General features: G+C 50.7%; 1 protein-coding gene and 1 long non-coding RNA gene across 7 annotated transcripts; one reads left to right on the top strand and one right to left on the bottom strand.

The window, feature by feature from the left end:
* The first annotated feature begins 1,750 nt into the window (after positions 1–1,750).
* Positions 1,751–13,537, top strand: CES3 (carboxylesterase 3). 6 transcript variants are annotated; one of them, XM_073880168.1, is made up of 13 exons: positions 1,751–2,054; positions 3,137–3,341; positions 3,445–3,583; positions 3,749–3,882; positions 4,389–4,542; positions 4,646–4,750; positions 5,257–5,358; positions 5,723–5,860; positions 10,633–10,713; positions 11,782–11,929; positions 12,577–12,726; positions 12,865–12,943; positions 13,023–13,537. In XM_073880168.1, exons 1-13 carry the CDS (start codon positions 1,973–1,975, stop codon positions 13,231–13,233), a joined length of 1,728 nt encoding a protein of 575 aa, XP_073736269.1. In that variant the 5' UTR covers positions 1,751–1,972; the 3' UTR covers positions 13,234–13,537. The 6 variants fall into 6 exon arrangements, with proteins under 6 accessions (XP_073736269.1, XP_073736270.1, XP_025744841.1 ...); XM_073880169.1 differs by having other exon boundaries at positions 1,752–2,054; positions 4,508–4,542; positions 4,620–4,750; XM_025889056.2 differs by having other exon boundaries at positions 1,752–2,054; positions 13,047–13,537.
* Positions 13,538–16,100: 2,563 nt separating this feature from the next.
* Positions 16,101–24,524, bottom strand: LOC141370537 (uncharacterized). The gene is made up of 3 exons (XR_012374636.1): positions 24,049–24,524; positions 17,781–17,940; positions 16,101–16,400 (listed from the first exon to the last, which is right to left on the bottom strand). It is a non-coding gene; the product is annotated as an uncharacterized lncRNA (long non-coding RNA).
* Between the last annotated feature and the right edge of the window lie 942 nt (positions 24,525–25,466).

Here is a 25,466-nt window from a genome sequence, read left to right as displayed (position 1 = left end):
GCCCCGCACTCCCCACACATCCCCCCAACCATCCCAACTCCCGGCCAGCCATGCTCCCGACACTGAGGCCCAGAGGTGAGTCCTGCCTTTATTTGGGGTAGAGGCTGTCCCAGATAGACAGACACCCTGACAGACGCCTGGCCTGAGGCAAGAACAGGCTTCCAGCGGCTCTGGTTCCGTGTCCTGTGTTTTCACACATGTAACCGCAGACCCTGTAAGGTGCTTCCTAGAATCATCACCGTTTCCCAGACGGCAAAACCGGACCCAGGGCTCTGGGTACAAAATCACACAGCTAGCGCTCGGCAGGGCCCGGATTTGAATGCAGGAGGTCTGGCCCTTAAATCACGTCATCCTGGGATTCGGAGTAGGATTTGAGTTGTGACTAAGAAGCTTCCTGCTCCTCTTCCTCCACTCTCTCTACCCGTAGACCTCAGATCCTCCCGCCAGGAGCCCGATGGCTTCTTGAGGGCAGTGCCCTGCTTCTGCCCTGTCACTTGAGGAGTCTCAAGAGAGAGGGGGCCAACATGAGAAAATCACGCCCAGAATACACCCTGGGCATCCTCAGTCCTGGGGCCCCATGGCAGGGCCGCCTAGGCCCAAGGCCTTGAGGCTTTACAGGAGTATCAGCCAGGGCACCTGGGTGGCTCAGTCGTTAAGCGTCTGCCTTCGGCTCAGGCCATGATCCCAGGGTCCTGGGATCGAGCCCCGCATCGGGCTCCCTGCTCGGCAGGAAGCCTGCTTCTCCCTCTCCCACTCCCCCTGCTTGTGTTCCCTCTCTCGCTGTGTCTCTCTCTGTCAAATAAATTTAAAAAAAAAGAGTATCAGCCAGCCACGATGGAAAAGAGCTTGCCAGTCCTTCAAGACATTAAACACAGAATTACCAGGTGACCACAAGGCCGTTCCTAAGTGTATGTAGCCAAGAGAAATGAAAACATAGGAACTCACAGAAACTTGTGCACGGGTGTCCGTAGCAGTATTACTCAGAATAATCAAAAGGTAGAAACCACCCAAATGCCATCATTAAATGAATGGAAAAACAAATTGTGATACAGCCATACAGTGAAATATTATTATTCGGCCATAAAGTGGGACTGAAGGACTGATATGTGCTACAACTTGAATGAACCTCAGAAACATTATGCGAAGTGAAGGAAGCCAGACACAAAGGGTGTGACCTTTGTGTCTGGCTGATTATTATTATGTGCTATATCCTGAGTAGGTAAAATCCGGGGAGGCAGAAAGCAGACGAATGGTTATCAGGTTATCAGGGGATGGGGGCGTGTAACAACGGGAGCGATTATTGAACAGGTGTGGGATATTTTGCTGAGGCAATGAAAGAGTTTTGTAACTACAGAGATGTGGTAATTGCACAAAATTGCAAATACGCTTAAGTGCCACCGAATTATATACTTTAAAATAGTTAATTGTAAGTTATATAAATTTAATCTCAATTTAAAAACAACAACAACAACAAAGAGCATCACCTTCAGTTCCCTCCATCCAACATCAGGGCTCAGGCACCCCCTTGGCCTGCAGGACTGGACACCAGCTCTGCCCCGAGCCATGGGCTCCCTCAGAACTGCAGCCCAGTCACTGGCCACCAGTCCCTCAGATCAGTGGTGTGTGTCTCTTGTAATGAGCGCACACGGTCTGGTGGAGTTCAGTGAACCAGGAGAGCTGGAATTTGAGCCCAGGGCTGCAGAGCTACAAAGCCCAGACTCTTTCTCTTCCCCCCTGCCTGCCCGCCCCTTCCCCCCGCCCCTCACGAAATATCGCATCACCCACGCCCCTGCAGTGCACTCTCTGAGCCCTCCTTCCCCCACCTGGGTACTGGGTCTTAGGGCTGGCCACCAGCCAGATGGGCAGGGCCACTGAGGTTTTTATAACATAACCCTTTAGAGATTGGTTGTGCCAAAGGGCAGGGCCTTCTTATACCTTCCACCACTTCTGCCCCCGGTTAGTTGTGAGGAGCATGGGGACAGTGGTAAGAAGTGGGTCCAGGGTCCTGCTGTGGGTGCCCTGTCTGCTCCTGGCATTCCCTGCTTCAGCCCCTGGTAAGACGTGCCAGCTTAGCCTGCAGAGGTGGGAGCTTCAGGGTTGCTGGGAGGACTTGGGTGGAAGGGGCAAGAGGGAGGCAGGGACGGGGAGTGGCGGGCAGCCTGCTCGGGGAAGAAGCCCTCAGTTCCAAGAAATGCCAGGGATTGTGTGCATCCTTTCCGGGCTGGGGCTCTGCAACTGCGGTCGCGAGTGGTCTCCAGGGCAGGCCTGCCAGGGCACATGATTGTCCTTATGTTTTCAGGGCACCCAGGATTTGATTAATCAGCAAGACACAGACACAGAAGGGAGGGTCACGAAAGGCTTCCTCCCAGGTCCGAGAAACGAGCAGCATGCAGGGAAGCATGGGTCAGTCAGGAGGCAGAGGAGGAGAGGGAAAACCCGTGGGCAAGAGCCTTTATTGTTTGCAGAAGGAAGCGGCCGGGGGGCTAAGCAGGCTCTGGATTGGCTAATTCCAATGTTCTCGGTGGGCTCTGGGGCATGGTCCGGTTCCTCATTATCTGGTATCTGGCCGCTGGGGTGATTAGGGCAGGTGGTTAGTGGTGGGGACTCTGAGAAGCCCAGAGGAGGTGGCTGGGGGCACGGGCTCTGGATGGGTTGGTTCTCATCTGAAAGACACCTTTCAGTGAGTTGTTTACTATCTCTAAGAATTGGCCAGCCCTGGAACCCGCAGTCCCTTGCAGAGTCTGCAAGGTGTCAAAATAAAGAAAACGAAAAGACATGGTTATTACATTTAACTTAGCAGATGAGAAATCTGAGGGTGAATGGCTAGCCCAAGGCCCAAAGCCCCACAGCAGGTCTGTGGGTCCCAGGAGAACCTAGTTCGCCCTCGGGGGATTGGTTTGGCCTAGAGGAGAGTGGCAGACCTGCAAGGGGGGAGGAGAAAGTGGGGGGTCATCATAGGGCCCATCTCCCAGGCTTGCTGGGAAGGTTAGTCACAGTGCTGTGTGCAAAGTACTCAGAACAGGGCTCACAGAGTAGGTGCTCCAAGAAACAATGTGTAGTGAGTCCATTTGCCCGGCCCCCACCATCACCTGTGGAGGCTGCAAACTCATTCACTGGCCATCTGTCCTGCCCGCAGGGCCTGGGGTCACACAGCCTGAAGTGGACACCCCCCTGGGCCGTGTGCGAGGCCGGCAGGTGGCCGTGAAGGGCACAGACCGCCTGGTGAATGTCTTCCTGGGCCTCCCGTTCGCCCAGGCACCTCTGGGGCCTGGCCGATTCTCAGCCGCACGCCCAGCGCAGTCCTGGGAGGGTGTGCGGGATGCCAGCAATGCCCCTGCGATGTGAGTAACCCCTCGGAGGTGGACAAGCCGGTAGGTTGCAGGAATCTAGATGGCGGGGCTGGGGGGCTGACCCCTTGGCCCTTGGGCGCATCCCTGGCCACAGGTGCCTGCAGGATCTGGAGAGAATGGACAACAGCAGATTTGTGTTGAATGGAAAGCACCGGCTCTTCCCCGTTTCAGAGGACTGCCTGATCCTCAACATCTACAGCCCCGCTGAGGCCACTGCAGGGGCCAGGCGGCCGGTGTGCACCTCCGAGGGCCCTGTCTGCACATCCGGCTCCACCTGGCCTGTCCCCTTCCCACCCCGTTCTCATACTGCCTCAGGGGTCCCAAGAATACCCTGGGTTGATGGGAGGGCAGCTGGTGTCCCAGTAGCTGGGGGTCACTGCCCCATGGCCTCTCGGCAGGTCATGGTGTGGATCCATGGAGGCGCTCTGGTGGCGGGTGCTGCCACCTCCCAAGACGGGTCAGCCCTCGCTGCCTACGGGGATGTGGTAGTGGTCACCGTCCAGTACCGCCTGGGGTTTCTTGGCTTCCTCAGGTGAGGTGGCCAGCCTGGGGGAGGGCTTTGCTGGCACTGGGGAGAAGTCAGCTTGTGAGGGCAATTGGGGAACTAGGGTAGGGGTCCAGAGCTTGAATGCAGATTTCTCAGGCAAGCAGGGTGGCTGGAGACCAAAGGACCCTTCCCGCATGCCGACGGAGCAGAGAAGGAGGCTCCCCATCGCTCCCCTCTGGGGAAGGGGCTCTCCCGGAGCCAGAATCATACAGAGAACTTCGTCCTTTGAACAGGAAGTGTTGACTGCTGGTCTGGGGCCTGGATCCCAGTAAGGGGTGGGGGCAAGGAGCACTAAGCTCTGGCTGACCCCCAGCTAGGCACACCCACACCACATGCTGGGCAGGGGGCTACAAAGCATGCCTCATAGCCAGGCCAGACTTGGGGAAAGGGGAAGGGTCTGCCGTCCTGGCGGCTGGTTCGGAGCAAATCTGCAAAGGCGGAGGAAAAGCCAGGCCGCCTCCGCTAACCACTGCCTCCCCGCTGCCCCCTAGCACTGGGGATGAGCATGCGCCTGGCAACTGGGGCTTCCTAGATGTGGTGGCTGCTTTGAAATGGGTGCAGGGGAACATCTCCCCCTTTGGAGGTGACCTCAACTCTGTCACCATCTTAGGCGCTTCGGCTGGCGCCTGCATCGTCTCTGCCCTGGTGAGTCACCACAGCAGGCTGGCCGGAGTATCTCCCGTGGCCCCAGACCGCCCAGCATTTCTGCCGTCCCCTGACAGCCCCCTGTCCTCCACACTGCACCCAGGTCCTGTCCCCGCTGGCTGCAGGGCTCTTCCACAGGGCCATAGCTCAGAGTGGGATCGTCACCATGCCAACGTTAATGGATTCTAACCCAAGGGTCCTGGCTCAGGTCTGCATTTCTTTGCCTCTCTCACCCCACATGCGCCAGCCACAGCTCACCCTTTGCTTGCCCTGAAGTCCCAGAGGGGTGTCACCAGTAGGGAGCTGACTCCCCGGCCTGACTCAGGCCTCGGCAGCCCCTGTCGTCCCCTCCCTGCCGCACTGGCCGTGTGGAATCCCTCCTCTCTGAACCCTGTCTCATTTCCTTAACTCACTCTGCAGAACTTGACTGAGCCCGCTGGCTCTGGGAATGTGGTTAACTAGATAATGACACTGTTCTCAATAATGACAGCATGATGTAATGGGGGACACACGGGGTGCCTGGGGACCACCCAAGCTGGTGGGCAAAGAAGCCTTCTCAGGGTTGGTGGCAGGTCTCTGGCCAGTCCCGAGGCCCCACCTCTGACATCACTGCCCTGTCTTTCCCACAGATATGCCCGTTGTGTATGGGAGGCAGAGGGCTGGAAGGTGGGGGTTGATGGGTGAGGGAGAGGCAAGGCTCTCGTCTGTCCCCAGAGCTTCGCGGACTCCCTGGGCTGCAGCTCTGCCTCTTCGGCTGAGATGTTGCAGTGCCTTCGGCAGACGGCAAACAAAGAGCAGATCCTTAACGTGAAGTTGGTATGCCTACCTCTCGGGGGGGGCGGTGGCAGGCAATGGCGCAGAGGGGTCCGTCCAGCTCCTGTGGGAGCAGAGAAGCAATCAGCAGTCTGGGGTGAGCGTTGGGGCAGCCACCCCTGAGGGGAAGGGATGGAGGGCCCAAGCAGGCCTGGGAGCATGAATGCAGGGCCAGCTCTTCTAGGAAAGAGGTCTGCTTGGAAGTATCCATTGCCTGGTCTCCCTATTTCTCCTGGTCCTCCAACCCTGGTGACCTCTATCCCCTCTAAGGCTCAGCCACCCAGGGACGCAGCCGGGGGACCCCCGGATGCCATCTTTTAAGGCATGGGCCTTACTGGGAAGACCCGTGCCTTGCTTTCTCCCGCAGAACACTACGGCTTCCTACACCGTTGATGGCACCTTCTTTCCCAAGAGCCCCATGGAACTCTTGAGGGACAGGCACTTCCACTCTGTGCCCTTCCTCGTGGGTGTCAACAATCATGAGTTTGGCTGGCTCATCCCCAGGGTGAGTGTCCTCTGGCTCTTGTGTTTTTAAGGCCCTGCCCTAGCCAATCCTCTGCCACCCCAACATCACACTGCAACCTATGAGCTGACACCCCCATTTGGTAGGTGAAAAAGTAAAGCTCAGAGAGGTTTATGGGACTTGCTTAAGGTTACCCAGCTTAATTTTCCCAAAGCAAAAGCTTGGAGACCATGCTTTTGCACAAAGCAGCCTTCTGGGCAGTACTGATTCGCAGCATATTCTTGCCTTGGTGTCTGGTTTATACATCAAACTCTATGAGACTGGTTAGTATGACTCTGTGCCCGAAAGCCTAACCATCATGGCCCAAGTGCCTTCCAGTCCCTTCCAGGTGCACAGAACTCCCCGCACAAAGCGTTAACATCGTGCTTTCCTTCTGAGCATCTTTCCTATCATTCTCCTTCTACTCATCCTCACGGTGATTGATTTTAATGACTGCAAAACCTTCCACAAAGGGAGGGTCCCATCATAATATTCCTTAATTTCCACACTTGGGTACTTTCTAGTTTTTATGACCGAAGCTAATAGGGCACTCTGCACGTCCATAGCTTTTGTCCTTTGATTTCTTCCTTTGGAATTGCTCTCCAGGAAGGACATTTGGGTTTTTGCTGGATGACAGGCTCATGCAATCTTGACACTCAAGGACAAAGCTTGTAGAAGTTTCCAGGCCAGGTGTGTGTATGCAGTGTGTGTGTGTGTGTGTGTGTGTGTGTGTGTGTAATGGCAGAAGAGCGTTAAGGGGAAACTGTGCTCTTAGCCGCGCACTGTCAACTTAGAGCCATGAATTGAACGGTGAGAAAGAGCCAACCTGGCTGGCTCCCAAGACCCGGGCAAGCCTGCCTGGTGCAGAATGCTGTGCCTGGGACTTTGTAGCCAAGGATGTTTCTCAGGAATTGGGAGGCTCAGGGGGCTGCTCACCTCCTCGCTGGTGCAGGCATTCTCTTTACTCCCCCTGTCATCCATATGGGCACAACTGTACATTTCTCAGCCAACTAGATGTTTACTAAATGTCCATGGTGGCAGCTTTAGCTATGGAAAGTAATCCATACATCTTATGGAGACCTCTCCATCTCTTATGCATTGCCACTAGCACAGCACTTTGTGAAATTGCTACACCGATTTAAACTGCAGCCAGCAACTTGAGTCTACAGGTTTTATTACAACTTTACCGGCATTTGCAGACCATAATTTTTAAAATATCAACTTTATTGAGATGTAATTTACATACCATAAAACTTACCCTTTTAAAAAGTGTATAATTCGGTGGGTTGCAGTATATCCACAAAGTTGTGCAACCATCACCACTATCTTATTCCAGAACATTTGCATCACCCTAAAACGCAGCCCGTACCTGTTAGCAGTCACTTCCCATCCCGCCTCCCCCCAGCCCCTGGCAACCACTAATGTACTTTTTGTCAAATCTGTGGATTTGCCTGTTCTAGACATTTCAAGCAATCTCTACACCCGAAGTGAGGCTCAGACTCACAACCCCGAGATCAAGAGTCACATGCTCCACCAACTGAGCCAGGCAGGTACCTCCTAGACATTTCAAATAAATAGAATCCTACAATATGTGGGGTTCTTTTGTCTGACCTCTTTCATCTAATAGGATGTTTCCAAGGTTCATCCATGTTGGAGCATATATCAGTACTTCCTTCTTTTTTATGACTGAATAGTGCCTTGTATGGGTATGGTACAGTTTGTTTATCCATTCATCAGTTCATAGATATTTGGGTTGTTTCTACCTCTTTGGATATTATGGGTAATCCTACTATGAACATTCATGTACAAGTATATGTTTTAATTTCTCTTGGTTATATACCTAGGAGCGGAATTGCTGGGTCCTATAGTAACTCTGTTTAATTATTTGAGGAACTGCCTGTTTTCCAAAGTGGCTGCACCATTTCACATTCCCACCAGCAATGTATGAGGATTTCAATTACTCCATATCCTCGCCAACACTCATTAGCTCTCATTTTGATTATAGTCATCCGAGTGGGTGTGAAGTGGTATCTCATTGTGGTTTTGATCTGCACTTCCCTAATGACTTAAGATGTTGAGCATCTTTTTGTGTGATTATTGGCCATTTTTATATCTTCTTTGGAGAAATGTCTTTTAAAATCTTTTGCCCATTTTAAAATTGCATTGTCTTTTTATTGTTGAATTGTAAGAGTTTTTCATATATTCTAGATACAAATCCCTTATCAGATATATGATTTGCAAATCTTTTTTGCCATTCCATGGGTTGTCTTTTCACTTTGTTATGGTATCCTTTACAACACAAAAAACTTTCATTTTGGGTTGCCTAGGTGGCTCTCAGGACATGATCCTGGAGTCCCAGGATCTAGTCCCGCATCGGGCTCCCTGTTCAGCAGGGAGTCTGCTTCTCCCTCTGACCCTCCCCCCTCTCGTGCTCTCTCTCTCTCTCAAATAAATAAACAAATCTTTAAAAAAAAACACTTTCGGGCACCTGGGTGGCTCAGTTGGTTAAGCGACTGCCTTCGGCTCAGGTCATGATCCTGGAGTCCCGGGATCGAGTCCCGCATCGGGCTCCCTGCTCAGCGGGGAGTCTGCTTCTCCCTCTGACCCTCTTCTCTCTCGTGCTCTCTATCTCTCATTCTCTCTCTCTCTCAAGTAAATAAATAAAATCTTAAAAAATAAATAAATAAATAAAACACTTTCATTTTGATGACGTCTGATTTATTTTCTATTTTGTTGCTTGTGCTTTTGGAGTAATAGCTAAGAAGTGATTGCTTAATCCAAAGTCATCCAGATTTACCTCTATGTTTTGTCCAAAGAATTTTATAGTTTTAGCTCTTATATTTAGGTCTGATTCATTTGAAGTTAATTCAGTATATGGTTTAAGTTAGGGATTCTTTTGCATGTGGTTCTCCAGCTGTTCCTGAATCATTTGTTTAAAAAACCTTTCTTCCCTTATTGAATTGTTTTGGTGCCCTTACTGAAAATCATTGACCATAAATGTATTTCTGGACTCTCACTTCTATTCCATTAATTTATATGTCTGTCCTTATGCCAATACCACACTATCCTGATTACTACAGTTTTGTAGTAAGTTTTGAAATGGGGAAGTATAAGTCCTTCAACTTTGTTCTTCTTTTTCAAAATTGCTGCATTACTTTGCTAGGGTTGTCATAACAAAGGACTACAAGGCGGGGGGCGGGGCTTAAACAACAGAAATCAATTGCCTCACAGTTTTAGAGGCTAGAAATCTGAAATCAAGGTGTTAGCCGGACTGGTTCCTTCTGAGTACTGTGAGAATCCATGCCTCTTCTCTAGTTTCTGGCAGCTTCAGGCATTCCTTGGTTTATGGAGGGCATTCTCCCTCTGTCTTTACATTGTCTTCCTTCTGTACCATCCATCTCTGTGTCCGAATTGTCCCTTTTGACAAGGACACTAGTCATATTGGACTGGGGCCCACCCTAATGATTACCTTTGTAATCATCTTGACTACCTCTCTAAAGGCCCTATCTCTAAATAAAGTCACATTCTGCAGTCCTGGGGGTCATGACTGTACACACCCTTTTGTGGACATACAAATCAGTCCCTAACAATTGTTCTGGTTATTCTGAGCCCCTTGCATTTCCATATGAATTCTGATCAGCTTGTCAACTTCTGCCAAAAAAAAAAAAAGTGGCTGAGATTTGGATAGGGATCACGCTGAATCTATAGACAAGTTTAGGAAGTATGGCCATCTTAACAAGATGAAGTCTTTCACCCACGCACATAGGATGTCTCTCCATTTACATAGGTCCTCTGTAATTTCCCTCAATTATGTTTTTGAGTTTTTAATGTACAAATCTTGCACTTTGTTAATGAAGTAGATTCTTAAGTATTTTGTTTCTGATGCTATTGTAAATGAAATTGTTTTCGGCACATGATCTTCAGATGTTTGTTGCTGGTGTGTAGAAACACAACTGATTTTGGTCTATTGTTCTTGTAGACCATCATTTTTAAGACATTTGCACCTTTCACTACTGTGGCCTTTAGTTTAGTCCTCTACTTTTTAGTGCAATTAACATCCCCCTTTAGGTATACACTCGTTGAGTTTACTCATCTGTGGGTTTTCTGTTCCTGTTTTCACAAAGATTAACAAAGAGCCTTGTAGCCATGAAACTAACTTCAATAGCTAATGTTTCCACAGTGTTTACTGAATGTCAGGGTCCTTGTATTTGCTACTTCAGTCTTCAAAATCCTATGAGGCAGGTTATTGTCATTTCTGTTTCACAGATCAAGAAACTGAGACACAGAGAATTTAAGTAATAGGCCCAGGTCATGCACCTAGAAAGTGGCAGAGCTGGGATTTGAACCCAGACACTATGCCCTTAAAACTGTAACATATAAAGACAACATTTCATTTTATCTTATTTATTTTTTAAAAAGATTTTATTTATTTATTTGACAGAGAGAGACACAGCAAGAGAGGGAACACAAGCAGGGGGAGTGGTAGAGGGAGAAGCAGGCTTCCCATTGAACAGGGAGCCCGATGCGGGGCTCGATCCCAGGACCCCGGGATCATGACCTGAGCCAAAGGTAGACACTTAACCAACTGAGCCACCCAGGCGCTCCGACAACATTTCATTTTAAAGACAGCATTTTAACTTCCCCTGTGGGCCCTCCTACAGCACCTGGTCACATTTGGCTCTGTTCACCGGGCCGTGAACACTTGTCTGCTCGTGGTTGCACGTGAGGGGTGGCGATGATAAGGCTGTTACGAGAGGACCTTGATGTCCCCACAGGGCTGGGGTTTCCTGGATAAGATGCAACAGATGAGCACGGAGGATATATTGGCCATGGTGAAACCCTCCTTGGCCAGTATGGTGAGTCAAAAGGGAGGAAGTGGTAGTCCGGTGGGTATCCTATGCAGAATACTAGGGCACCCTCCTCTCCCCTCACCCTCCATCCCCCACAGCTACCCCCACACTGCCAAACCCATTGGTTCAACTGCTGACTTTTAGTTCCACCTAGAAATCCTCTTGCACATGAGTCGGTGTGGTTCTCAAAGAAAGATCATCGTCATCATTGTCATCATAGACTGCCCCCTAATGAGCCCATACTATGTGCCAGAGACTGTGCTGAGCCCTAGGACAGGCATTCATCTCCTTCAATCCTCATTATAACCCTGTGAAATAGAAATTTTCATTATCTCCATTTTACAGATGAGGAAACCAAGGTTCCAGGTCTCATGATAAGTAAAGGGCAGAGGCAGAGCTTCTGCCAGGTCTGTCTGATCCCAGAGCTTCAGCTGTTAAGATCATCCTGTCAGATGTGGAGCCAGTTGGACCCGAAGTCCAAACCCAACCCTGGTCACTTGTCCACAGTTAGCCGTTGAGCCCATTTCTTCATCTGTAAATGAGGATATACTTCCCACCCAAGGAAACTGGGTGCTGTATTTGAAAAGTCTACTGGGAGTTAGTATTCAGAGAGTGCTCGATCTAGGCATATTTCGCTCCCTACTTTGGAACCCCCAGAGCTCTCCCCATTCATACAACCTCATTACTGTTCTCTGGAGCTCTGGGGGAGCCCCCATGATCTGTTCTTTCACTAACTTCCTGGTTAACTTCAACCGGGCAATCCCTCAAGACCAGAATCCTTAGCTAGGAACTTCACGTAGGCTGCCAAACAACACTGCCAGGCAGGAACTAATTTTCAGGGAGGCTCTAGCTGAGATCACACAGCCAAGCAGCAATCGCAGAGCTGGCATTCTGGCTCCAGATCTGACCTGATCCTGCCCAGACACTATCTAGAACCCCCAAGGGAGGGAGGGTTTCTGGGCACATGAGTCTTGGGATATGAAAGAGGCCATGCTGGTGGGTGTGGGGCTTCTTGGGAGGGTCTCCTGGGGCTTCCGGAACCTGAGTGGGACTGAGTCTGGCCTCCTGCCCCAGGATGTGCCCCCTGAGGTGATGCCCAGCATCACAGATGAATACCTAGGCAGCAGTTCCGACACAGAAGCCAAACGCAACGCCTTCCAGGACATTCTGGCTGACATCACCATTATCTTACCCTCCTTGAATTTCTCTAGAAACCTCCGAGGTAAGTCTATCCCTGGTCACCTGCCCCACCCTTTCCATTTTGGACCAGGAGCTGGGTTATCACAGGCGACATGGCCCACACCCTGCCGCTGCCTCCATTCCCCGCTTCCTCTCTGGGATGCAGATGGGACTCTGGCAGGTCACTCTGCGGGCGAGTAAACCAAGGCTCAGAGAGGTGCAGTGACTCATCAAAGGTCACCCAGCCGGGCTCATCACCAATTCTCAGGGATTCATTTGACTCATGAGTGATTTTTCCCACATTCAGCACTTCTCCTGGGAGAAAAGTCTTGCTTCCTCCAAGCCTGGTGGCTAGTCCCTGACATAGCCCTCAAACAACTCCAAGCTCCTATCTTTGTGACCTTGAGCAAGATGCCTATCCCCTCTGTACCTCAGTTTCCTCATTTGTAAAATGGCAACAGTAACAGACTCTAATTCGTCTGTTGTCAGGAGGGTGAAATGAGTGGTGACACAGAAAGCACGTGGAATGGTGTGTGGCAGCCAGCAAGTGCTCAGGAAATGCTTGCTGATAATGACATTGTCATCATCAGTATCATTACTGGGATTGGTGTTACTACAAGCCGGGCCTGCCAAAGGCAGGACCCGATCAGGCTGACGATACCTAACCCTGAGGCAGCCCTCTTTCCACAGATTCTGGAGTCCCCATCTTTTTCTATGAGTTCCAGCATCGACCCAGTTCTTTCACGAAGATCAAGCCGGAGTGGGTGAAGGCTGACCATGGGGCTGAGATAGCCTTCATGTTCGGGGGTCCTTTCCTTACGGACGAGAACTCCCTGCTGGGTGAGGACACATAGACAGGCGATCCTTGGGCTGCAGGCTTCAACGGGCTAAGCTGGGGCTTGTAGGCACACATGTCTCCAGTCAGTGCAAGGAACCCTTGGGTTCTCTCCACGACCCACCTGACTGTTCCTTCCCTAGCCTTTCCAGAAGCTACAGAGGAGGAGAAGCAGCTGAGTCTCACCATGATGGCTCAGTGGACCCAGTTTGCCCGGACAGGGTGAGTGACAAGCAGCACATGTGGCTTTGGGCCTCGATGACTCAGATCTTCCCCCAGGGGACAACACGGGAGGCCTTAGCCTTCATTCATTCCTCCCACCCAGGGACCCCAATGGTGAGGGGCTGCCTCCGTGGCCCCCCTTCAACCAGTTGGAGCAATACTTGGAAATCAGCCTGACACCACGAATTGGCCAGAAGCTGAGAGAAGCCCAAATGCAGTTCTGGGCAGAGAGGCTTCCGGCCAAGATCGGCCAGTGGCGGCAGATGCGAAAGGCTCAGGAGGAGCTCTGAGGGGGGTCAGAGTCCCAGCAAAGCAGCTTCTTTCTCCCGCTGCTAAGAAACTTTAACTTAAACCAAGCTGATGTATAGACATGTCCCTTAAGGAACCAGCCCCTCTATGAATGGCATTGTGCTCTGTTGAAATGCCACCTGCTTCCTTCTGCAGGGGCCTTTGTACAAACTCCTCCCTCTTCCTGAAATGCCTTTCTCCCTTGCTTCATGGGCAGTCCCAGCTCATTCTTCAAGCTCCCCAGGGGACCCCCCTCCTCCAAGAAACCTTCCCTGCCTTCTCTGGGCCTGAGTCTGTGTCCATTACAGCATAGCCCACTGCAGGCTAGCACCGTCTTTGTCTGTGTCTCTTTCACCTCTCTGAGAGTGGCAGTCAGCCTGACCCCACTCTGCGTCTCCCACACAAGGGTTGGGCAGGATCCGGAGTCAGGGATGTTTGATGAGTGAGTGAAAGACAGAGAGCCGGGGAACCACGGCTGCTGCACATGAACCCAGGCTCTTCAGCCACCAAACCTATGCTCAGTCTGGCACAGATGTCTTCCTTAGCCAGGAGGGTGGATGGACAAGGCAGTCCTGGAGTAGAGGGGAGTCCTGAGACCTCAGGGGATCCAGCCTAGAACAGATCGTAGCCTCCCAAGCAGTAATCACCCCCAAAGCCTGACTCAGGCTGAGGGAGGTCGCTTTCTCCATGCTGCCCACACCTGTCTCCTGCACAAGACAAAACAGAATCCAGCTAGGCCAGAGCCCTGACTCTTAGCATGAGATGTGAGTTTCCCAGCCCTAGTGCTTCAACACTTTATGGCCTGGCTGGGATCCTCCCTCCCCTCCCAGCTTGGGGAGACCAACTTCTAGGGGAGCTCAGCACAGCCCCCACAGTACCTTCCAGGGCACAGAAGAACAGTTGGGGGAGGGTGTCTGGACTAGTGCATCAGTCAGGCTTTTGTCACAGAGAAAAGAAGAGGCCTACCCACTCAGGCTACAACAGGTGAAAAGGAACCAGAGGGTTTTTTTTGGGGGGGGGGCAAACATTTCTATTTTTGAGGATCATTGTCCCATTCCCTCGAAACATCTGGGTTCTAATCCATATCACAAGGACTTTCCCTGCCCCCACTCTCTCATCCTACAGGTCCAATCCCACAAATACCCTTCCTCAGGCAGACTAAGTTCCTGGCTGCTGAGAGTTACATGAAAAGCACTTGCAGTTGGCACCAGTGCTGTTCAGGGAAGTCCATTTTGGGCAGGAAGGAAAGACATAAAGCCAAATGGGCCCTGAGTCATGCCACTCCCCTGCTCAAAAGTTCCATGTGATTCCTTGCCACCCTTAGGGCAAGTCCATGTTCTTCACCTGGCATTGAAGGCCTCCCGTTCCCTTCCCCTTCTCTCCAGCAGGGAAGTTTGTCCCCAGAAGCGAGTGGAGAGCCTGACGTGTAAACAAGCCCCAGTCACCACGTGCCACTGGGGACACAGAGGACTGTAGGTACACAGAGGCATAGGCCAGCCCTGACCTGGGGGACATGGGAAGGAAGGAAGGACATCTAAGCTGAGACCTGAAGGACAAGCAGAGATTACTCCAGGGTGCTGGCCAGAGCAGCGGACTCAAGGAATGGGGAGCAGCGGGAAAGGGTGTTCCTGGCAGAGGGAACAGCAGACACAAAGGCCTGGAGCTTGAAATGTACTGAGGAAACAGTTCTAAAGGCTGGAGAGGTCAGCAAAGACCAGACTCTGAGGGGCCTTTTGGGTTGCAATGCGGGTGTGTGCTTGAGGGTAATGGAGGGCCTTGGGAAGGTTTTAACCAGCAGGTGACATGAACTGGTTGGGGGTGGTGGTGAGAGTGGGGACAGGGAGAGCAGGGAGGGGACCAGCGTGGCTTCCAGCTAGGTAGAAAGGCACTGGTTGGCTCTAGATTTAGAGTAGACGGTAGACCTGCTGACTGATGGACAGAGAGGTGAGGGGAAGGAAGACTCCCCAGGGGCTGCCTGGAGGCAAGCAAGCCCAGGCTGGGAATCAAGGGCCCAGATCTGACCATGCTGGATGTAGAGAGGCCTCTTCCTCCAGGCCTGAGGGTGCACCAAACCTGGGAGCCATGGGGTGGGGGGAACCATCACCAGCTTTGGGGGCCACCATCGCCAGAGGGCTCTGGAGCGTGGGCCTCAGACCCTGTCCCACTGCCATCTTTCCCTCCCTCTCATGCCCCCAACCCCAGCTTCTAGAGTTTTTTCCACACAGGGAGGGAGGGGGATGGCCCGGCCCCACCCCAGTCACTCAGGGGGAGCGCTCATACAAGGTGGGTGCGCTGCTGGGATTTCAGTCCTCCTGTCTTTTTGGTCTCTCTTCCCTGGGCCATTGATCGTGGAACACCCCTCCCCGGCCTGCCAGGTCATCTGTGACTGACTGATGGCCCTGCCCTAAGGATCCAGCAGCTACACAGAGCTGAGGGGAGCAAGCCAGGGGGAACCCACAAACTCAGACAGGCCAGGTCCTGCAGGGAAGGGCTGGTGGGCCCAGGGAGCGTCCCTGTGCGGGGTCACAGGAAGGTCCATGTGAGCAGCGTGTGTGTGCACCAGGGGTGACCGTGGGGTCAGATGCGCACATCTGGGCCCAGCCACCTGGACGAGGTACCAGCAGCCACTCCAGTAGAAACAGACGTGCATGTGTATACCCAGCACCAAACTTAGTTACTCACCACGTGGCCAGTCCCACACACTCATAGTCACACACCCTAATTGGGTTCCAGTTCAGTTCTGCAATTTACTGAGTGTGTATCTTTGTGTAAATTATTTAGCTTCTTTGTTTCTTAATTTTTCCATCTGTGAAATGGGGACAATGATCATGTCCCCTTTCATAGATCTGCTGTGAGCTCTGAATGATAATTAGCTGTAAAGTGCCTAGCATGGTGCCTGACACACAGCAAGGGCTCAGTAAATGCTCTCTGGCCTAGATACGGACACAGGCTCCACAACCGTACTGTCCTTTGAATCAGATGGCCCCCTTGACTACAGTTTCGACCAGGCTCAGGGCACAAGGCAGCCAGCTGGCCAGGCATCACCACGAGGACACTTGCTAAGCTTGCCTCTGTGTCAGGCTTACTCACATCCATCGTCTCCCTCAAGCATCTGAACAGTCCTCTGGGGTCCTGAATGGTCCGTCAGGGTCCTGAGTGGACCTCCATTCTACAGATGAGGACACTGAGAATCAGAGGATCAGAGGGGAGGGTGCCTTGCCTGAGGCCACACACACAGAGATGACAGAGCCGGACTCATAGCTAAATCCACTGGCCTCCGAGTTGTCCTTCCCACTCCAGAACGTGCCCTCATGTCTAGAATGCACTTTGCTGGAGTTGAGAGATCTCAGAGGCTGATGTAGGTGGAGGGACTGGGGTTCTAATGGGCGGCAAGGCCAGCAAGGGATGGCCAGAGGGAGGGGGTCTTGCAGGGTAACAGCTTCAGACTGTGGTAAGAGAGATGACAGGGTCCAGAGCTGCTCTTGGTCGGATGCCACACAAGCCCCCTCCATCCTCGGGCCTGCACTCCAGATGCTATGGCTGGTCCGCGTGCACAGGCCTCCCCCTGACCAGACTCCAGGCCTCACCTGCCGCTGACTCAGCCTCCAGGTATAGTGAAGCTGGCAGGGTAAAGGGCTTGAGGTGTCGAGCCTACCCCCACCATGGAGGGTCAGCACCCAGGCCATCTTTCTCCCTCGTCTCCAGGTCCCATCATACCCCAACACCATTCAGAGCCCCAAGCAAGTGAAGACTCTGAGCCAGGCCATCACTCCCCTTGGATGAGATAAGCAGTGAGGGGGAATTGGGCCCCCAGGCCTCTTAGGAGACCAGGCAGCCCTCCAAGCAGACTTAGAAGCACCACAGGGGCCTCAGAGCAGCTAAGTTGAGTGGGTGGGTGGGTGGTCAGAGTCCTATCACCCCTGCCTGGCCCCCGCCTCCTGAGGGGACCTCTATGTGGCAGGCAAGGTATGAGGCAGAGCCAGGGTGAGCCCCCAGGAGTCCAGTCTCTGTTAGGACCACCCCCTGGGGTGGGTGCTGCCTAAAGTCACCACCTCAAGGGCTGGGAGGAATCTGCCCAGTGTGACTGAGCAAGCCCCTGTCAGGCTCTCTGTGACCCATGACCCAAAACTGGAGGGAGGCTCCTGGCCCTTCCCAGCCTCCCAGAGCTTCACCCACAAATCAGTCCTCAGGACCCCATTCCTGCGGGGCTGCACCCTGGCCCCCATGTGGCCAGCTGGAGGCACACCTGGGTCTCAGGCTGGGCCTGGGGAGTGGCACCAGAAATGCCATGGCCAGAGTTCTGGGAAAGGGACAGCATTGCAGGCAGCAGCAAGAGGGCCTGAAGGTATCCTGAAGGTATCCTAGGACCTTTGAAGTCAGGGGTGGGACTGCACTATGTTAGGGCCACCTGAAAAATACAGGTGGGCAGTGGGAATTCCTCAATTGTCTCCTAATTGGACGAGACATCCAGTGACAGCAGGCTCAGGTCAGAGCTTCCCACCCTGCAACCCCAGTCCCGGGCCACCTCCAGGGCATGAGGTGAGCTCACCTGCAGGCAGCCAGGGTAATCCTTGGGAGCCAGTCTCTGGGCTGAGTCTCTCCATGAGTTCAGGCAGGTCCTTCCCTCTCAGAGATTTCGGTTCCCTGTCTATGCATGAAGTCTGGGCAGGTTGGTCTCATGCAAGAAACTGCTGGAATCTGGCTGTATCCTATAGGGGTGTAGCATATCAGAAAGACACCCAGAAGGGGATGAGCTGAGTTTTGGAGGATAGCCAGGAGTTCACCTGGTTGACAATGCAGGGAATGGCATTCCACACAGAGGGAACAGCATGAACAAAGGTCCCATCCTTCTTCTGCTCTTTCCTACTGACAGTAAGCCACCTTCCTTTGTGGGAATGCAAGTCACACTTCCTGTGAGGCCTGGGCCAAGTCATTTCTCCCTCTGGGTCTCAGTTTCCTTACCTATACAATAGGAATAATGATAACGATGGCAGTGGCAACAATAAAGATGCTTGGAAAGAGTCTTGGCTGGGCCAGAGTGGACATTCTCATATATAGGACTGGATGAGTCCTCTCCTGAGTCACCCAGCATGCTCTGTTTCTGAGAGAATACCAAGGCCCCATTTGGTCCACTGTTGGGCTTTAGATATATGCAGACATGTCTGGCAAGTGGGGTGGGGTGTCCTTAGAGGCCAGATTGCAGGGTAAGGCCAAGGTCCTGGAGAGAGAAGGAGCCTGTGCTCAGAGCCAGCTCAGCGGCTGGGCCTGGGTGAAGGCGGAGAGCATGATTCTGGCCTGGCCTTCCACCCACAGGGGGCAGATAGAACACCCTGGGAGGGGCTCAGCCGGTGCTCCTGGGCTAAGGCTGCATCTGCAGCTGGCTCCTCAATAAAGCATAGCCTCAGCTCAGATGTGGACTTGATGATTACCCCTGGAGGGCCCTCCACACCCTGGGAGCTCCCAAACATACTTCCCAGTGACTTAGATGTAACTCTCCATCCCCAGAGATGCTCCCTGAGCACCCTCAGGTGGCAGACCTCTTAGATCCTCCGTTCCCTTTCTTCCTCTGGAGCCAGCGCTGCTTCATCAGATGGTGACCGAAGGTTACATTTGCAGCAAGTGCTATTTTCTGATTCCCAGCCTTTTTCCCCAAAATAGAATCTCAGCTTTTTCTTGAGTCTGAGTGGTTTCAGCAGCACACTCCTACCTCCAGAGAGCCTCCAGAGAGCCTCCAGAGATGGTCTGTAGCTCTGTACGTTGCTGAGGTTCCTGCTCTGTCAGGAGTCACTCCTTCCACAAAATTCCGCCCCCCCACACCCAGCCAAGTCTTTCCTTTATTTTTCTTTTTTAGTAAACTTCTATGTTGAAACATAATGTATGTACTAAAATGTACACAAATTCTAAGTATAAAGCTTGATTAATTTTCACAAAATGAATATTCACATACACACCAGTATGTAACCAGCACCCAGATTAAGAAACAGAATATTATTAGCCCCCGGGACGAGTTCCCCTGTGCCCTTTCCGGGACTCCCCTCCAAAGGTGATGGCTATACTGATTCGCAATGGCGGAGGGTAGTTTTGCCTGCTAAATGGAATCACACAACCTATGATTCCATAAAATGGAATAAAAAGGAATTTTATGGTAGATGCTCTTTTGTGTCAGGCTACTTCCCTCCACATTAGGTCTGTGAGATGCATCCAAAGAGTCCTGGGTAGTTGCGGATCATTCAATCTCATTGTCACAGAGGATTTCATCGTGTGAATACACCACGGCATGTTTCCCGTTCTCTTAACAGGCCTTTGGGTAGTCTCCAATTTGGGGCTTTTATGAATGGTGTTGATAGGAACTTTCTAATAAGTCTTCTGGTGAGCATACAGACACGTTCATTCAGTATATATCTACCACGAGGAATTAGGGGAGGGATTTGGAATTGCTGAGTCATGGTGTTGTAGCTTTCAACTCGAGTGGATTATACCAAGCAGTTTTCAAAGAGGTTGTACCAATTTACACTCCCACCAGCAACACATCAGAGTTCTGGTCAATCCAAATTCTTGCAAAAATGTTGGTATTGTCCTTCTGTTTCACATCAGCTTTCCTTTTTTCTTAGATTGCTTTCTTGAGATTGTATTCACATACCATATAATTCACCTATTTGAAGTATACAATGAAATGATTTTTCATATCTAATCTATTTTCTGTCTTTATTAGCTTCTCTGTTCTGTACATTTCATATTCATAGAATCTTATTAGACATAGTCATCTGTGATTCTTTCACTTAGCATAAGCATGGTGTCACATGTATGAGTACTTCATTCTGTTTGACCAAAGAGTATTCCATTTTATGGATATATCACATTTTGTTTCCCATTCATCAGCTGATTCATCATTTGGGTTGTTTCTACCTGGTAGCTATTAGGAATAATGTTGCTCTAAATGTTTGTGTACAAGTTTTTGTGTGGACATGTTTTTATTTCTCTTGAAGATAGACCACACACACACACACACACACACACACACACCCCTAGGAGTAAAATTGCTAAGTTACACGCTAACTCTTATGTTTAATCATTGGAGGAACTGCCAGACTATTTTCCAAAGTGGTGGCACATTTTACATTCCTACCAGAAGTCTATGAGGATTTAGATTTTTCCATGTCCTTGGCAACATCTACAATCTGACTTTTCTATTCCAGTCACCCCAGTGGGTGTGAAGTGGGATCTACTTTGGTTTTGATTTGCATTTCCCCTGATGGCTAATGATGTTGAACATCTTTCCATATGTTTATTGGCCTTTTAAACATATTCCTTGGAAAAATATCTCTTCATATCCTTTGCCCATTTTTAATTGAGTTGTTTGTCTTTTTTTTTATTGAGTTGTAAGAGTCCTTTATATATTCTGAATGCAAGTCCCTTAAAGGCTATATGATTTGCACATATTTTCTCCTATTCCATGGCTTGTCTTCATTTTTTTCGTTCTTTTGTATGTGGCAATCCAAATGTCCCAACACCATGTTATGGACAAGACCATTCTCCCCACCACCGAATGATCTTGGCACCCTTGGCACCCTTGTCGAAACTCAGCCACGCGTAAACAGGTCTATTTATACATATATACACGGGACTCTCAATTCTGTTCCATTCATTTCTACAGTTGACTTATGTCAGTACATACCACCCTCTCTTGATTACCATTTCTTTGTAGTAAGTTTTGAAGTAGGAAATTATGAGTCTTCCTGTTTTATTCTTGTTCATGATTCGGCTATTCCAGCTTCCTTGAAATTCCGTATGAAATTTAGAATCCACTTGTCGATTTCTACCAAGAAGTCAGCCAAGAGTCTTACAGGGATGGCACTGAATCTGCAGATCAGTCTGGGGAGTGTTACATTACCAGCTTAACAATATGAAGTCCTTTCATGCACAAACACAGGGTGTTTTCCCATTCGTTTGGATCTACTTTAATTTCTTTTTTTAAATAAATTTATTTTTTTTAAGTGGGCTCTAGACCCAACATGGGGCTTGAACTCACAACCCCAAGGGCAAGAGTCACATGCTCTACTGACCGAGCCAGCCAGGCACCCCGATCTGTTTTAATTTCTTACAACAATGTTTTGTAGTTTTCAGAGTATAAGTTTAGGACTTCTTTTGTTTGGGAGCCTCCAGGCCATGAAGGCGCCCCAGAAGTTATCAAGTCCAGAGCTGAACTGAGTCTGTGTTTTCTTGAGCAATGCCTGTAGATGCAGAGGTAGCCAGGCACACTGGCCAAGCCCCTCTTAGGGGGGTCCTAGCTGTATCTACCATCCATGGCTTGGTGTCGGCTATACTCTCCCACCCTCACCCCTGGCACTGGCCTCTAGGCTTCCTCAGGGCTAGTCATCTATGAATCCTTGCTTGCCAGAAGGTCCCAGAGATTCCTTAAGGGTGCGATCCTCACAGACACAAACTCTCCTTGGGTCTGCAGCTACTACCTTTGATGCTGTTTGGAATAGAGAAGCGTACCTCCCCCCGTTTTTGATATACCCTGATGAGAGTCATCCCTGACCAGCCTGGGCACAGGATCTCAGCTCAGTGAGAGGATTCTTCCACCCTCACAGGTACCCTTTACTGCCCCCTGTGGGTGGGAGGTCACAACATCAGAACCCTGGTGGGTCCAGAACTAGGCCCTCTACCTTCACCTCAGGCCCAACATGCTAGGCCAGCTCCAAGCAAGTCTCCTCTCTCCAGGACTGTGACTTCACCCTGTCATCTGGCCTCTAAGAACACTCCACCTCACTTGTTAGACATGTCCATTTATGTGTAAAGCCCAATAGTGGACCAGATGGGGCTTCGGTCTTCCCCCCTCCAAAAACAGAATGCCGGGTGACTCAGAACAGAAGCCACCTCGTGCTACATATCAGAATCACAGATTCTTAACCCTAAGACAGTGTTGCACCAAGGCCACCTGGCTGACCCAGCTCCCCATTCGACATTCCCTGTGCCCCATGTCAACATCGGATGGAGCCCACGTGAGTCCTAGCCCACACTCCTCCCCATATGGATGGACCAGGTGAAAGGCTGTTTCTTACTCAGGGAGAAATGACAGGAGTAGAGCCAAGTGTTGGCAGGACCAGACCTTAAGGCCCACCCAGAACTGGCCAAGATGTTGGGCACCTGGGCCTCTCAGTCAGTTAAGCCTCTGTCTTTGACTCAGGTCATGATCTTGGGGTCCTGGGATGCCCCACATCAGCCTCCCTGCTGAACAGGGAGTCTGCATCTCCCTCTCCCTTAGTCCCTCCCCCAACCCCGCTTGTGCGCTCGCTCTCTCTCTCAAATAAATAAATAAATAAAATATTTTAAAAAGAGGAGAGAACTGGCCAAGTTGCTGCACAGCTGAGTAGAGTAGTCTCTATGTGACCGGCCCCCAGGCCTGATAGGTAGATTCATAGTCTTGTCTGCCTTCTCTACCACTCCCTTCCCTTGTCCTCCATTCCCCGCTTGGCCCTTGCTTTGAGTGACACATGCTTACTGCATTAGGGTAAACCAACCTTGTCAGATCCTAGGCAGAAGAAACAAGCAGCTCTGTCATCTCCCCTAAATGGGGCTCCATACTCCTATTGATGTGGCTACACACAACCCACAGGGAAGGCTGGTAGAGGTGATGCAGAGGGGAATGTGGTCCAGAAAGAAGATCATGGTCCAGACCAAATGGAGCTATTGATAGCCCCCACTTCCTTGGTCCTGCCTTCCCTGTCCTCCCATCCCTAGTCTCTTGAACCCCACACTGATGGTGAACTCTCCACTGTTTTTTGTTTGGTTGGTTGGGTTTGTTTTTTTTTAAGTAGGCTCCACACCCAGCATGGAGCCCAACACGGGACTTGAATTCACAACCCAGATCAAAAACCGAGATGAGATTAAGAGTCAGTCGCCCAACCGACTGAGCCCCCCCTCCATTAATGTTGTTAAAGAAAATATGGAAAATACAGAAAAGTTAAAGAAAAAAAAAATCAAGGTCACTAATGCGTGCAACTCAGAGGCAACCACTGACACCACTTTGACATTAATCCTTCCTGTTACTTTAGACATCTTTGGAGTGTTTTGGTGTTCACTCTCCATGACCAATATATAATTTCAAATTTTGCCCTTTTCAAGTTCGGGAATGACATCAGCCTTTTCCCAAGTACTGATGACAACAGCTGACATAATGGATTTTCCCTGTTTTAAGTGCCTTCCCTGCATTGGCCCACTTAACCCTCACTACAACTGTATGAGTTAAGTACTACTATTATGCTGATTTCACAGATGGAGTAACTGAGGTTCAGAGAAGGTAAGTGATTTTCCCACGGTCATGCAGCTTATGAATGGCAAGTGCTGGAATTCAAACCCAGCAGCCTGGCTCAGAACCACCACATTAAGCCCCCTGCTGCTATAGAGTCTTACAGAACATGCCATTACTGACCGTGTAGTATATATTATATAATGTAGATATAACATCCCTTCCTCACCCATCCCTTCTGGTCATGTTGGGCGGGGAAGACTGTTGCCAACAAGGCTACAGGATACTTACACATAAACAATTTTTTAAAGATTTTGTTGTTATTTATTTGAGAGAGAGAGAGCATGAACAGGGGCAGTGGCAGGCAGAGGGAGAGGGAGAAGCAGACTCCCCGCTGAGCAAGGAGCCCGAGGCAGGGCTCAACCCCAGGACCCAGGGATCATGACCTGAGCTGAAGGTAGATGCTTAACCAACTGAGCGCCCCCCGCAAGGCACCCCTTAACTCCTGGTTTTAATTAACATTTTATGCCTACTCAAAAGGTGGAGTATTTTCATAAGTGCTTACCTATTGTCTCTGGATAGATAGCAAGGCTGTGATGAAGGCCACTCCAAGGGGTGCCTGGGTGGCTCAGTCATTAAGCGTCTGCCTTCAGCTCATGTCATGATCCCAGGGTCCTGGGATCGAGCGCCGCAACGGGCTCCCTGCTCCGCAGGAAGCCTGCTTCTCCCTCTCCCACTCCCCCTGCTTGTGTTCCCTCTCTCGCTGTGTCTCTCTCTGTCAAATAAATAAATAAAATCTTAAAAAAAAAAAAAAGTGAAGTATCTTAAAAAAAAAAAGACCACTCCAAGGCAGCTCTTGTTCATGGGTATAGAGCACTCTGCTGCATGCTTAGGTGCCCCCAGAGACTGGAGTGAGGACAGCAAAACAACCCTGCTTAGAGCAAAACTCTGAGGAGAGCCTCACTGTGTGACCTTGAGCAAGTTATATAACTTCCATTGCCACATATGTATGGTGCAATAATAATAACAATTACCCTCTACATGTTTTAGGAGGACGAGGTGAGAGTCCATGTAAAGTGTTTGGCACAGTGCCAGAGGATCAGTAACTCATGGTTGTTGGCTAGTCAATCAGGAGTGGACCCAGGCTTCAGGGCAAATCCAGATAATGTGGCAGACCTCCGCCTCTGTGCTCTGTCCTGAGACCTCAGGCTGGTCATTGCCCCTCTCTGGGCCCATAGGCCTCCCCCAGCTCTCCCCAGGGCCAGTGAGAAGCTCACATGGCAGGACCATGTGAAAAGGCTTTGTAAACTGCAAAGAACAGCACACATAGGAGATTTGAGATGACCCTTTGCCCGCACTGTCCTGCCTACGTGATTTTGCAGGCTCACCATTACAACCATCCCTCTGCGCTCAGATATTGCTTTCATCAGCCCTGCAGAGACCTGGGGACATGCGCAGAGAGGTACTTTTGGCCACCTGCAGCTAGAGTGTGTCCTCTATCACACCAACTCCAAATGCTATTCCCAAAACCAGGAGGTGTTTGTAAATCACTTTCCTGATGCAACCCTGAGATTCTCATTCAGAGGGTGGGCCTAGGAACCTGGGTTTTAACAATGATTTCCCCCACATGATTCTGATACACAGGCAAGTTCAGTAATACTTGGATCATATTTGCTTTCTGTCATTTGCAGAGTGGGCCCCAGGGGACCAGGGCACAGAACAATTCAGTTTTGATAAAGGAGGGGAAGAAATGACAAGGGTGCTTCAGGAAAGGGCAACAGATGTGAGGCCTAAGTGACGCTTGGCAAAGTGAGTGGGGCTGGATGAGAGCCCAGAAGAGGAGGAAGTGCCATAGGCAGAGGTTAAATTCAACTTGGTCTAGTTCATATTCAGTCCAAGAGCTGGCTAAGGTGTAGATCTTCTTGTGGTGTGTCTGTGTGCCTATGTGTAACATGTGAATGAATGTATGCTACATATGGATAC

Source organism: Callorhinus ursinus, unplaced genomic scaffold, assembly GCF_003265705.2.
Source record: "Callorhinus ursinus isolate GAN/ISIS: 27379988/994484 unplaced genomic scaffold, GSC_fseal_2.0 scaffold37, whole genome shotgun sequence".
NCBI lineage: Eukaryota > Metazoa > Chordata > Mammalia > Carnivora > Otariidae > Callorhinus > Callorhinus ursinus.
The sequence above is the reverse complement of the archived record's forward strand: the minus strand, read 5'-3'. Positions and strand labels throughout refer to the sequence as shown.

Coding starts and splice junctions, on each gene's coding strand:
- CES3 (XM_073880168.1), top strand. CDS start 1,973: ATGGGGACAGTGGTAAGAAGTGGGTCCAGGGTCCTGCTGTGGGTGCCC. Junction 5,359..5,722: donor AGATCCTTAACGTGAAGTTG/GTATGCCTACCT, acceptor TTTCTCCCGCAG/AACACTACGGCTTCCTACAC. Junction 5,861..10,632: donor TTGGCTGGCTCATCCCCAGG/GTGAGTGTCCTC, acceptor ATGTCCCCACAG/GGCTGGGGTTTCCTGGATAA.